The sequence below is a fragment of the Bombina bombina genome, chromosome 3 (genome assembly GCF_027579735.1).
Source record: "Bombina bombina isolate aBomBom1 chromosome 3, aBomBom1.pri, whole genome shotgun sequence".
Taxonomy (NCBI): domain Eukaryota; kingdom Metazoa; phylum Chordata; class Amphibia; order Anura; family Bombinatoridae; genus Bombina; species Bombina bombina.
In genome coordinates this window covers 611,305,105-611,320,200 of record NC_069501.1, presented here as the reverse complement: position 1 = coordinate 611,320,200, position 15,096 = coordinate 611,305,105, and the positions used below count along the sequence as shown (strand labels likewise).

Below are 15,096 nucleotides of genomic sequence, written 5' to 3'. Positions count from 1 at the left end.
ACCTAGGCGGTTAAGTGTGTCGTATGATTTTTTCCATAAAGGCTGAATTTTTGGGCATGACCACCAGATGTGTATTTGCGTGTCCGGTGATCTACACAGCTGCCAGCACAGAGGAGATTGCGCATTGTACGTTTTGTGCAGGTAGACTGGGACTAGGTGCTATCTGACTAAAATTTTATAATGCAGCTCCCATAGAGTAGCACAGTGGAGTAGTTGTCTAGTTCTCAGTATCCTGCTCTGCCATATGTCTATGTCTACAAGAAATCCTATTTCTTTCTCCCAGGTGACATGTTGTGGGATTTTGAGGGAAGATTTCGTGTTGGTCAGAAGGGCGTAATGTAGGGATAGCGGGTGTTTGATGATGTGTGCGTTAGTCCATGCCTGCTCCCAGACGGTGAGTGGCCGGAGGGCCTTTGCCGGGTATCCCCAGGAGCGGAGTAAGGAGCTAATCCGATAGGCTTCAAATTGTAATTTCGGGGGTATGTTGAATTTGGCACAGAGCTGCGGGTGTGAGATCCAAGTTCCCGAGTCGTAAAAATCTGTGACTGATTTGATACTCAGGGCCTGCCATTTGTCAAAATGTGTCTCAGGCAGTGTAAATAAAGCTGCTGATAGAGAGAGGGCAGGTGATGGGTGGGGTGATATGTTGGTGTCATGTCGGATAGAGTCCCATATTTTTAGTGCGTCATGAAGTATGGGGTGTAGGGGTCCTAGCTTATGTCTGTGATGTGAGGGGATCCATAAAAGATCCACAAGGGTAAGGTTGGGTGGTAATATGGAAGATTCCACTAGGAACCAACCAAAGGTGCTCGCTTTAAGATTATTCCAGTCTAGGATGTGTGAGAGTCTGGACGCATTGAAGTAGGTGAAGAGGTTAGGAAGAGCAAGTCCCCCTTTTGCGTAAGGTCGTTCTAAAGTGTTGGACAAAAAGAGAGGAAAATACCTCTCCAAAGGCTGCACTTATAGCACTCTAAGCCTGGACTAATAGTGGAGAAAATTGGGAAATTAAAAAATAACTTTTATTAGGTATATTTAAAATGAAACACTCAATTAAAAACAACCAAAGAATAGGTGGCCTTTCCTTAATCTTCAGTAAGCCTTTGATATGTCAAAAGTATAGAGAAGGAAATTGTATAGGAAGGTAACTATATTGATACTTACTTTTAGCAAAATAAATACTAGGTAGGGAGGATTGATGTTGCAATGTCAGGTACAGTATGTATAATAGTAATGAGGGATATTAATTTGCAGTGGGAGTCGTCCTATATAGTGTTATAATGCCACTTGATGTCACACCTTTATGGGAATAAATGTTAAACTGAGCAAGTTTGTTTTGTTATTTATTTTATTCTGAGTATTGTCCTCAGTTCACAATTGGAGATCTCAGATTTAATGTTCTGTTTGTGATTCGGTTGTGTTACTTTGTCACATTAATGATACTCAGAAAGTATACGGAGAATGATATATATAGTTGTATGATATCACTTAATTTATACACATAATAACACATTCATATTAGTGCTTAATTTAGTCCTAAGTGATATGATTATAGAACATAGTGTAATATCACTTCCTTGTTTTTCCCTTTTGTGATATCATATGATATCAAATTTCATAAGTATCTTGGTGGATACTATATAGTGTGGATTCCCACGTATTCTAATTTACTTTCAAACTCTTGTGAGTGTTAGGTATCCTTTTATAAATATAAAGTCACTTAGATACTGTGCTTAAATTGATATTAAGTCATATAAGTTATAAAACATGCCATTAGCATATACTGTCTATGACCATTTGTTAATGTTGCTAGTAAACATATAATGTCACTTATTATGAACATGTATCATCACATTTAATTATGATGATATTTTGTAGCCCATGTATTCACTGTGTATACCAAGTTTAAATATATTTACATAAATAGATGAACTGAGTCGTTCAAATCTAATGAAATAAATCTTTGATATATTAAACTCACTCATAAATAGATAACTAGCACATAAGTTGTAATACTGAATTTAGACATGCCAATATACATGTACTAGTGCTGTGAAGGCAGTCAGGTCAAATGGCTGTTACCGGAGTATATCCGGTCTGAGTTTGTAGCTCTTAAATATACCAGCTTGTTACAGCCACTTGTTTTATCTTTATATAATATTCAGTATTATTATCTGTTCTGTTGGCACTTTATAGCGGTGGTCACAGATTCGTTTGTGGTGGCTACAAAAATTAACAACACGCTAGCGTTTCCAATGATTATTAGTATCTAATAAACAAAAGGACTTAGACTCTAGTATTCCCCCCTCAAAAGATTCGTAATGGTATACAGCTTTGAAATAGCTGATTTTCAACAGCGTTATTTGCTAAAGGTGTACGGCATTCTGTTTTGTGTAACTTAGTGATAGCTAAGTAAATAGCGTTATAAAGTAATTCGAAATTATTCTTGATATCACTAAGTTTATTAAGTTCTATAGCATCCTATACTGGCTGCCAATTCTAAGGTAAAGTTTTAAAAATTATATAGAGCTCCCCTAAGCTCTACAACCCCCTGACCAGTTTCGCCCGTATCGTGCTTTTTCAAAGGCGGCGAGCCGCCGGAAGTTAGAAAATATAAGCGGGTTGAGGACCCGGTCCCAAACATATCTCCTATTTGATTGGGTAGTCTAAATGTCAATCTGTTGGTTTCCACCAATCATTGAATTTCTTGGCAATAGTAGAAAGAGTTAGGTGATCACCAGTGTACGGTCGTGATATGCCGTGGGCAGATATTAACTGCAGCTGCATAGAGGATGATGAAAGAAAAACAAAGTTTCCATCTGTGAATGTTAACTTGTATATGATAGTGTAAATTTTTTTCTCAAATCGTTGTTTGCTCTTATGCCATTGATACATCATAATACCACATAATTTGATGAATTTATTAGATATGTGGTGATGACAAGTATGTCAGTTATTTTGTGTAAGAATAATAGAGCATATAGGAACATTATTTAAAAACAGTTGTTATTTATTTGTATTTATTTTTATTTTTATTTTATTATAAAAATATTCTTTAATCAGATTCTTTATTACAATTTAGATTTAACTTTTCACTGAAGTGATTTGCAGAATGATATACTAATACTAAATGAATAAACATCTTAATTTGAAGTATCATATTTGTCGCTTTTTCTATTTGATTTTGTATAATCTAGTAATATGTATCCATTCATTTGAGTTTCAGATACTTTTTTATTGTGCTTAAAATAACGAGAAAGGACCTAATTTTTGGGTGATATTTTCAGGTACATATCAATACTGGTTCTTTTCAGTAACATTTGATATGAAGAATTATATACTAAAGTGTTGGTATTCAAATGTGTGAAGTGATTGGAATCCTCTATGTTGATGTGATGTCTGTGTTGTTTCTCTATAGTGCAGTGAATGATTGGAAAACCCCTGTGTTCTCTACTAAATTAAATTTTGACAAAAGAAGTCTGATGTGATAGTAAGGTGAAAAATTATGTGTTAAATCCTCACCCTAGAAGTACTTATGCTAGTTGATAAAGTAAAATGATTGAATTAGTCTGTGACATATCTCTGTGAAAATTTGTGTTAGAGTTAAGTGTAAGTGACTGGGATAAGAATGTGTGCTTACGTGTAAGGGGTACTACAAGGTGGTGGGTGCAGATAGGTATATGTGATATAAAACAAAATAATTTACAGTAAAGGGAGTGCTGTATGAAAAGTGCAGTGAGTGGGTGTTACATATTACAATGTGTACTCTTTTCTCAGCTATGAGTTTTATAGTACCATAAAATATTATATTACAGGTGTGTGTGATCAACTTCTATTTTGGTTGTTATTATAACATATAGTGATTTAGGTGAAGTGTGTATCACTCAGTAAATTTTGATAAGAAGTTTATTTGAAGTTAATCCATATCACTGACTGAAAGCTTATGGTTTTGCTATTTACATCACCACTATTATTATTTACTCAAACTCCTGTGTCTCTTCCATATGTTTCTTTGTATTAGTACATTGTTTAGATTGGTACTTCTAATCTATGTTTGAAGATGTACTTAAAATTATTATTTTCATTCATCCCGAATGGTTGTACAGTATTAAGAAGGTATATCCATCTACTTTCCCTTTTTAATAAAGCTGTTTCAAGGTTTCCTCCTCTGATGCCCAATCTTATTCTTTCTACACCTCTGCATTGTAGTTCTTCAGCATTAGCTTTGTGGTACTGTAGGAAGTGTTGTGCGACACTTGTTAGAGTTTTCTCGTCTTTCTTATCTTTCTCAGCGTTTCTGATGTTGCGTAAATGTTCCATTACTCTCACTCTTAATTTTCGTGTCGTCATCCCTACGTACAATTTTTCACATTTACAGTTGAGTAGGTATATTACTCCCTCCGTTTGGCAGCTGATATAATCTTTGATGACATGTTTGTTTCTGAATCGGTCCATTATATGATCAGATTTGATTATATATTTGCATGTACTGCAGTTTCCACATTTGTGTGAACCTGGTGCTAATGCTGTCCTGGTTTTATGTCTCTGTAGGTGACTACTTGTGATCATATCTTTGATATTGCGGGTTCATTTGTATGAAATGGAGGGTCTTATTCCTATTATATCCTTTAGAGTTGGATCAGATTTGAGGATGTACCAATATTTATTTAAGATTTCATTAACCTTTTTGCTTTGGGAATTGTATGTTGTTATGAGTCTGGGAACATCACTCCTGGGTCTGGATTTCTTCTTTAATAATTCTTGTCTATTGGTTTCTTGTGCTCTGTATTTTGCTTTCTTGATGGTTCTTTTGCTATATCCTCTTTCCAATAGTCTACTCTCAAGTTCTTGGGCACGTATTTGGAAAGTGTATAAATCTGAATAATTTCTCCTGATTCTCAGGAATTCCCCTGTAGGAAGACTCTTCATGGTATTACTAGCATGTGCACTGCTGTTTTCTGAAAAGATCTGTTTTTATGGTCCCATCAGCCTCTTTGAGTATGGTTAGATCCAAGAAGTTGATATGTTGTTGGTTTGCTTCGTGGGTTATTTTGATGTTAATGTTCATTCTAAAGTGTGTCTAGCAGTCCTAGGTCGTCTGCCCTTCCAGATGTAATTAGTGATTAGCCCTTGGAGCTTGTTCAATACAGGTCTTGGGATGTTATATGGGATGCAGTGGAAGAGATAAGTGATTTTTGGGAGAAAGGACATCTTAATGGCCGCTATTCTCCCTGACCAAGATATTTCTCTATATTCCCATGTGCCTAGCAGTTTATGGAATTCCATAAGTTGCTCAGTGAAATTTTTGTGAATGGTTGAGGTGGGGTCTAGAGTCAGGTGGACACCCAGTATCTTTAGTGAATCAGTTCTCCAGTTAAATTTATATAGGTCTTGCAGGGCTTTAAGTGTCTGGGGTGGGATATTTACTGAGAGAGCTTCTGTCTTATCTATGTTTAACTTATAGAAGCTTAAGGAGCTAAATGTCTCAATGGTCTTGAAGACTGCTGGGATAGATTCTGCTGGGGAAGTTAAAAACAGGGTGATGTCATCCGCATAGAGCGAGATTTTGTGTGTATGATTACTGGTTTCCTGACCCTTCACCGAGGGGTCCATCCTAATTGCTTGTGCTAGGGGTTCTATGGCTGTGGCAAAGAGTAATGGAGAGAGGGGGCAGCCCTGCCTAGTACCATTGGTGATGGTAAATGAGTCTGATTGGAAGCCTGTGCCTCTTATTCGGGCAGTGGGGTGGGAGTATAGAGCTTGAATGGCCCTGATGAAGGGGACTGGGAACTTGAAAATGTCCAATGTCTCTGATAAATAACTCCAACGCACTCTATTGAAGGCCTTTTCTGCGTCCAGGGACAAGGCCAGAAATTGGGCCCTGCTCCTGGACGCAAGGTTAAGTATGTCTAAAATCCGTCTAGTGACGTCAGGACCTTTTCTATCTGGGATAAAACCCATCTGGTCTGGGTGAATAATGATAGGAATTACTCTTGACATTCTGTTAGCTAAAATTTTTGCATATATTTTAATGTCTAGATTGAGGAGGGAGATGGGTCTGTAGCTGCCACAATGTTCTGGATTTTTCCCTGGTTTAAGGATGGTGATAATTACTGCCTCAAGAAATTCAGCCTTGAAAGAGCCTTTTTGCATAACTTCCTGAAAGTTTCTGCAGAGTAGGGGAGCTAGTATTGCCTGATAGACTTTGTAGAAGCGAGCTGTGTAGCCATCTGGGCCTGGGGACTTCCCTAGTTTTAGTGATTTAATAACGCTAATGACCTCTTGTGGTGTAATCTGGGCTGTTAACGAGGGGGTAAGTGTTGGATCTAAAGTAGGGAGATGAAGGTTTGCTAGGAAGGTGTATGTGTCTGAAGGGGTGGGGAAGTTTAGCTTGGTCTGTTTCAATATTGTATAGTGACTGATAAAAGTCTTTGAAGGCTTTACCTATATTTCCCGGAGAAAAGAGGGGTTGACCCTATACATTTCTAATGGTTAGTATTCTGGATTGGGCTGAATGGTGACGTAATTTTTTGGCTAATAGGGACGTGGCTTTGTTACCAAAATGATAATATAGTTTTTTGAATCTCTCTAGGATTTCATGTGTTCTTTGTAGCTCGGCTTCTTGTAGTTGTTTGTTTATCTCTTGGAGTTTGTCGTTAGTGGTGGCAGAGTATGACTTGGTTAGTTGTTCTTTCAGTTGTCTAGCCTGGGCTACTAGTGTGGAGAGGTTGGAGCCAGTCAGTCTAAAGTTAGTCTCTAAGTCTAATAAGTGTCCTCTCAGTACAGTCTTTAGTGTGGCCCATAGATTTTCGTTAGATGTTTGGCGGTCATCATTTATTTCAAGGAAGTTAGTGATTATCTCCTGTATTGCTACTTTGGTAGGAGGGTTTGTGAGTAGGTAATCTCTGAGTCTCCAAGTCGGGCCCGGAGGAAGAGAGGGGCGAGCGTCTAATATCATATGTAGGGCGTCATGGTCTGACCACTATACTGGGTCTATTTTGATGTGTGAAACTTTTTCTAATAGCCTGGCAGGTATGAAAAAGTAATCAATTTGAGTGTGTGATTTATGAGGGGGGGAGTAGAAGGTGTAGTCCTTACCCTGCGGATGGAGAGATCTCCATACATCATATAGGTCTTATTGACAGATAAGAGATCTGAATGCTTTGGAGAGGGAAGACACCGATCTGTCTATTGTGGAAATCTTAGGGCCTAGTCTATCTATGGGGTGGTCCCATACAAGGTTGAAGTCGCCTCCTAGTATTAATTCCCCTTGTCTTATCTCCGATAGTAAGTGCAGGGTCTTGGTGAGGAAGCGCAGTTGCCTATTATTTGGGGAGTATAGATTTGCAATAGTGATCAGTTTGGCGTTGATTTCGCATACAATTATGATATATCTGGCCTGGGTGTCTATCTCGGTGTGGATGGGTTTAAACTTTATATCCTTATTTATGAATATGGCTACTCCTCTGGACTTTGATGAGAAAGAAGCTTCTAAGACTATTAGGAGGTTTATACTAAGGGGGGTAGTTATCAACGTGTCAACTTTCCTGCCTTCGCCGGCCCAATACGCCCGCCTAAGCTCGCCTACCTTCGCCGCCGCGGACCTGAAAAAATACGCCTAAGTTATCAAAAAAAGCTGTCAAAAAGCCGCGGGGCGATGAGCAGCGGACTGTGAGAGTTATCACTCATCCGATCTCGCTGCTCTTCGGCTGTTTGACAGCTTTCTTGCTAGCCTGTCACTAAGCACTCACACTAAGCTACACTGTTCTACCCCGTATACCGGCGCCCCCAGAGCCCCCCGCAACTAAATAAAGTTACTAACCCCTAAACCGCCGCTCCTAGACCCTGCCCCAACTCTGATAAATGTATTAACCCCTAAACCGCCGCTCTTAGACCCTGCCGCAAGTCTTATAAATGTATTAACCCCTAAACCGCCGCTCCAGGACACCGCTGCCACCTACATTATACCTAGTAACCCCTATCCTGCCCCCCCTATACCGTCGCCCTCTATAATAAAGTTATTAACCCCTATCCTGCTGATCCCGCACCTCGACGCAAATAAAAAAATAGTTTAACCCCTAAACCGCCGCTCCCTGAACCCGCCGCAACCTATATTAAATTTATTAACCCCTATCCTGCCCCCCCTACACCGTCACCACCTATAATAAATTTATTAACCCCTATCCTGCCCCCCTACACTGTCGCCACCTATAATAAACTTATTAACCCCTATCCTGCCCCCCCTACACCGTCGCCACCTATAATAAACTTATTAACCCCTATCCTGCCCCCCCCTATACCGTCGCCCTCTATAATAAAGTTATTAACCCCTATCCTGCCCCCCACTACACCGCCGCCACTGTAATAAAATTATTAACCCCTAAACCTAAGTCTAACACTAACCCTAACACCCCCCCTAACTTAAATATTAATTAAATAAATCTAAATAATATTTCTATTATTAACTAAGTTAATCCTATTTAAAACTAAATACTTACCTATAAAATAAACCCTAATATAGCTACAATATAAATAATAATTATATTGTAGCTATCTTAGGATTTATTTTTATTTTACAGGTACCTTTCAATTTATTTTAACTAGGTACAATAGCTATTAAATAGTTATTAACTATTTAATAGCTTACCTAGCTAAAATAAAGAGAAATTTACCTGTAAAATAAAAACTAACCTAAGTTACAATTAAACCTAACACTACACTATCATTAAATAAATTAAATAAACTACCTACAAATAACTACAATTAAATACAATTACATAAACTAACTAAAGTACAAAAATTAAAAAAAGCTAAGTTACAAAAAATAAATAAAATAAGTTACAAACATTTAAAAACATATTACAACAATTTTAAGCTACTTACACCTAATCTAAGCCCCCTAATAAAATAACAAACCCCCCCAAAATAAAAAAATGCCCTACCCTATTCTACATTAAAAAAGTTCAAAGCTCTTTTACCTTACCAGCCCTTAAAATGGCCTTTTGTGGGGGCATGCCCCAAAGAGTTCAGCTCTTTTGCCTGTAAAAGAAAAATACAACCCCCCCCAACATTAAAACCCACCACCCACATACCCCTAATCTAACCCAAACCCCCCTTAAAATAACCTAACACTAATCCCGTGAAGATCATCCTACCTTTAGTTGTCTTCACTCAGCCGAGCCACCGATGCAACTGAAGAGGACATCCGGACCGGCAGAAGTTATCCTCCAAGGGGCGCTGAAGAAATCTTCCATCCGATGAAGTGATCCTCCAAGCAGCGCTGAAGAAATCTTCCATCCGGGCGAATTGAGAATTGAGATTGAGATCGCATTCTATTGGCTGTTCCGATCAGCCAATAGAATGCGAGCTCAATCTGATTGGCTGATTGGATCAGCCAATCGGATTGAACTTGAATATGATTGGCTGATTCCATCAGCCAATCAGATTTTTCCTACCTTAATTCCGATTAGCTGATAGAATCCTATCAGCCAATCGGAATTGAAGGGACGCCATCTTGGATGACGTCCCTTAAAGGAGCCTTCATTCGTCGGTAGTTCGTCGGGAAAGAAGGATGTTCCGCGTCGGCGGGATGAAGATTCAAGACCCGGCTTCGAAGATGACCTCGCCCGGATAGAAGACTTCTTCAGCGCCTCTTGGAAGATGACCTCGCCCGGATGGAAGATTTCTTCAGCGCCGCTTGGAGGATCACTTCATCGGATGGAAGATTTCTTCAGCGCCCCTTGGAGGATAACTTCTGCCGGTCCGGATGTCCTCTTCTGTTGCATCGGTGGCTCGGCTGAGTGAAGACAACTAAAGGTAGGATGATCTTCAGGGGATTAGTGTTAGGTTATTTTAAGGGGGGTTTGGGTTAGATTAGGGGTATATGGGTGGTGGGTTTTAATGTTGGGGGGGGGTTGTATTTTTCTTTTACAGGCAAAAGAGCTGAACTCTTTGGGGCATAGCCCCACAAAAGGCCCTTTTAAGGGCTGGTAAGGTAAAAGAGCTTTGAACTTTTTTAATGTAGAATAGGGTAGGGCAGTTTTTTATTTTGGGGGGGTTTGTTATTTTATTAGGGGGCTTAGATTAGGTGTAAGTATCTTAAAATTGTTGTAATATGTTTTTAAATGTTTGCAACTTATTTTTTTTATTTTTTGTAACTTAGCTTTTTTTATTTTTTGTACTTTAGTTAGTTTATGTAATTGTTTTTAATTGTAGTTATTTGTAGGTAGTTTATTTAATTTATTTAATGATAGTGTAGTGTTAGGTTTAATTGTAACTTAGGTTAGTTTTTATTTTACAGGTAAATTTCTCTTTATTTTAGCTAGGTAAGCTATTAAATAGTTAATAACTATTTAATAACTATTCTAACTAGCTAAAATAAATACAAAGTTACCTGTAAAATAAATATAAATCCTAAGATAGCTACAATGTAATTATTAATTATATTGCAGCTATATTAGGGTTTATTTTACAGGTAAGTATTTAGTTTTAAATAGGAATAATTCATTAAAGTATAGTGTAGTGTTAGGTGTAATTGTAACTTAGGTTAGTTTTTATTTTACAGGTAAATTTCTCTTTATTTTAGCTAGGTAGTTATTAAATAGTTAATAACTATTTAATAACTATTCTAACTAGCTAAAATAAATACAAAGTTACCTGTAAAATAAATATAAATCCTAAGATAGCTACAATGTAATTATTAATTATATTGTAGCTATATTAGGGTTTATTTTACAGGTAAGTATTTAGTTTTAAATAGGAATAATTTATTAAAGTATAGTGTAGTGTTAGGTGTAATTGTAACTTAGGTTAGTTTTTATTTCACAGGTAAATTTCTCTTTATTTTAGCTAGGTAAGCTATTAAATAGTTAATAACTATTTAATAGCTATTGTACCTAGTTAAAATAAATTGAAAGGTACCTGTAAAATAAAAATAAATCCTAAGATAGCTAGAATATAATTATTATGTATATTGTAGCTATATTGGGGTTTATTTTAAAGGTAAGTATTTAGTTTTAAATAGGATTCATTTAGTTCATAATAGAAATATGATTTAGATTTATTTAATTAATATTTAAGTTAGGGGAGTGTTAGGGTTAGTGTTAGACTTAGGTTTAGGGGTTAATAATTTTATTACAGTGGCGGAGGTGTAGTGGGGGGCAGGATAGGGGTTAATAAATTTATTATAGGTGGCGACAGTGTAGAAGGGGGCAGGATAGGGGTTAATAAATTTAATATAGGTTGCGGGGGTCCGGGAGCGGCGGTTTAGGGGTTAAACTATTTATTTAGTTGCGGCAAGGTGCGGGATCATCAGGATAGGGTTTAATAAATTTATTATAGAGGGCGGCGGTATAGGGGGGGCAGGATAGGGGTTACTAGGTATAATGTAGTTGGCGGTGGGCTCCGGGAGCGGCGGTTTAGGGGTTAATATGTATAGAGTAGCTTGCGGTGGGCTCCAGGAGCGGTGGTTTAGGGGTTAACATATTTATTATAGTGTCGGTGGGCTCCGGGAGCGGCGGTTTAGGGGGTAATAACTTTATTTAGTTGCGGCGGTGTAGGGGGGACAGATTAGTGGTGTTTAGACTCGGTGTACATGTTAGGGTGTTAGGTGCAGACAGCTCAAATAGGAATGAATGGGATGTCTGTCAGCAGCGAACTTGTACTTTCGCTATGGGCAGACTCCCATTGATTCCTATGGGATCCGCCGCCTCCAGGCTGGCGGTTTGAAAATCAGGTATGCTGGGCCGTAAAAGTGCCGAGCGTACCTGCTAGTTTTTTTATAACTAGCAAAAGTAGTGAAATTGTGCCGTACTTGTGTGCGGAACATCTGGAGTGACGTAAGAATTTATCTGTGTTGGATGGAGTCCGGCGGATCGAAGTTTCCGTCACAAAATTCTACTTTTGCCGGTCTGTAGCCTTTGATAACTAAGGCGAATCAGCCTCGCCACAAATATGCTGTGGAATTCCAGCGTAGTTGAGGTTGACGGCTTGATAACTACCCCCCTTAATATGCTAATTTCTTAGACCTTGAAGGCCGTCTCATATCTGAATGCATTTTAACAGTTTTTCACCACTAGAGGGTGCTAGTTCATGTGTGTCATATAGATAACACTGTGCACATAGAGTTACTTAAGAGCCAGGACTGATTGACTAAAATGCAAGTCTGTCAAAAGAACTAAAATAAGGGGGCAGTCTGCAGAGCCTTAGACACAAGATAATTACAAAGGTAAAAAGTATATTAATATAACTGTGTTGGTTATGCAAAACTAGGGAATGGGTAAAGAGATTATCTATCTTTTAATAAAATAAACATTCTGGCAGAGACTCTCCCTTTAATATTCAAACTACTGTATTTATCTCTCATATATTCAACTGCCATCCTATTTATGTATGTATGTATATATATATATTTGTATGGGAAAAAAACATTTTTTTCTGTTTAGTAATGTGAGCACAATCAGCACATATAAATAAAGCTATACACAGAGACAACATGATGAAGAACAAAATGCATCAGCACCCTTTATTTCTTTATATTTAATGGAATCATTTAAAGTTATGTTTTATATTTAAATATATATATATACAGGTATATATATACATATATATATATATATATATATATATATATATATATATATATATATATATATATATTTCATTATGTTTTGGAGTTTCCATTTTTTACTTATAGGAACACCGAACATACCTCTACAGGAGGGTAATGGAAAATCCCAAGCAGCGCTGTTTTGTGTGCCCGATATACAAGTCAGCAGAGCGTGTCCTTCCAGGATATATCCTGAGTTACAGCTGTACCTGACCTTGTCCCCGACATTAAATGTGGACCCCAGCTGCACGCCATTCTGTAAGCGACCAGAATTCCCACATGTATGGCTTGGCAAAACTGCAGGGAGAAAACAGGAATATGTAATATCACATATCAAGTACGATACACAAATAAGTGAATTTGAATTTTTACCACATTCACTGGTAGACCAAAAAGCTAATTTTGTAGCTTCAAATGCTGCAAATAAAATAGCCATTTTGGGCAATTTACAGCATTCTGGTAGCCTAGGTTACAGGTCTTGCTTTTTGGCCACTATAGGGAGCGTGGGGCAAGCACAATCTGTATACAATCTGTTTGATATCCCTTTAATAATATTTTTTAATAAGCATGCAACTGGTGGAGCTGCATATTATGTGTACTTCTATTCTCAGCTTGTGGCTGTGCAGTGTGACAGTAGTGAAAAATGCACAATTTTCTGCCAGTCTATTTTAACAAATGTTTCTATCAATCTGTCTATTTATACAATGCATAAACATGTCTTAGTTAAGTTATTTTAGTTTTCCATTAATGGATTGCATTAAATAAATCCAGCTGTCACATAAATTTAAAAATTATACCAAGATTGTTCCAATTTAAAAAAAGGATGTGAATATCTGATTTAGAACCTTAAAGGCCAGATTACAAGTGAATCGCTAAATATCTCTTTTATGAAAGCATTATTTGCGCTCCATTGTGTAATACCAGCGCACTTTAATGTGTGCTAGTATTACAAGTTTTCAGCAATTCGAACGTGACCTTGCGTTTGCATTGCTGGGAAGCATTGCGCTCACGATAGCACGCTCCCATAGGAACCTTGTTCTGATGCCGTCAGAGATGGCATCAGAACATCATGCAGCGGGTTAAGTAGCACAGTGATGGCAGCAACTATAAATATATATGTATATGCTTACATACATATATATATTTATGTGTTAACATGTGTATACTGTATACACATCTTAACACTAAATATATATGTATATAAGCATATACATATATATTTACTAGGAACTTACAGTTCCCATAGACCGCAATTTTTCTAACACCCCACTCCCACCAACCTTAGCCCCAAAATACTGCCTAGTGCAGTAATTTAAAAAATAAAAATAAAGATGCTGCTACCTTTATTTTTTTTATTTTTTTAACTGTATTTTAGGGGCATTTCGGACACATTTATGAAATTAACCAGAGAACTGATCTCTAGTTAATTTTATAAGCGCTAATTGTGGCTGGGTAATTATCACACGCCTGCAAACGGGCAAATTTGCGGGCACGCAATAATTTAGCGCTCCACTTGTAATCTTGCCCTAAATATGTATAACAGAAAAGTATTGTTAAAAATCAGAGCACTTTACTATTTCCCCATTTTAGACACACATTATATAAATTGGAACAGACTATGCAAACCTATTGCTAAAGAAGGTCAACAACCCTGCTATAATGTGCTTCTTCCCCCAGATCACAGTCTCCAGCATCAGTGCATCTGTTTCATAATAAAGCATATGCACGATCAGCTTGGCAATATTCATTCAATGTCCAGCTCTATCACATGTGACGGCAGAAGGTTGGACCCTTTTGGAATGCAGGTGAACCATTAAAACAGACTTCTTACTTCTCCTCAATTAAATCTAATTTGAGATGAAGAAATAGCTCTGATTCCACAGGAAAAAAAAATGCTGAAAGGTGACAGTGACAGCATTAAAACAGCAGTATGGTTTGAGAATTGGTGTAGAACTAATGTTTCAATTTCTTCAGCGATAGTCAAAGAACCAATTTAATTAAATTACTAATGTCATTTTTCTCTCAGAAACCAACATTTCCTGTCAGATTTATTTTCTCCTTAAAAATTTTAATAGCTGAAACTTCACTATAAATAAAAAAAATGTATCAGTTTTTCTAACTTACTTTATAATGCAGAAAAGTACCCTAATGAACTATAAAAAGTCACCCTATAATATATATATATATATATATATATATATATATATATATATATATATATATATATATATATATATATATATATAAAATCCAAGAACATAGAAGTAGTCTCAGTACTGTTTTGTCAAAATGAATTCTTTATTGAGGTGAGGAGGATAAAACACAGCAACTCTCAGCATGACTAAGGGCTATGTAGGCCCTAAACATTGCCGTGTTTTATCCTCCTCACCTCAATAAAGAATTCATTTTGATAAAACAGTGCTGAGACTACTTCTATGTTCTTGGATTGGATAAAGATTGGGGCTAGCAGGACCCTGGAAGTTTATGTGCAC

The 15,096-nt window shown here is 37.2% G+C and overlaps 1 protein-coding gene across 1 annotated transcript in view; it reads right to left on the bottom strand.

The window, feature by feature from the left end:
* Positions 1 to 15,096, bottom strand: part of LOC128652451 (CUB and sushi domain-containing protein 2-like) — a 1,617,569-nt gene that overhangs the window by 1,137,657 nt on the left and 464,816 nt on the right. Inside the window, 1 exon segment of the mRNA XM_053705390.1 lies at positions 12,707 to 12,901. Coding sequence (XP_053561365.1) covers positions 12,707 to 12,901 — 195 coding nt within the window.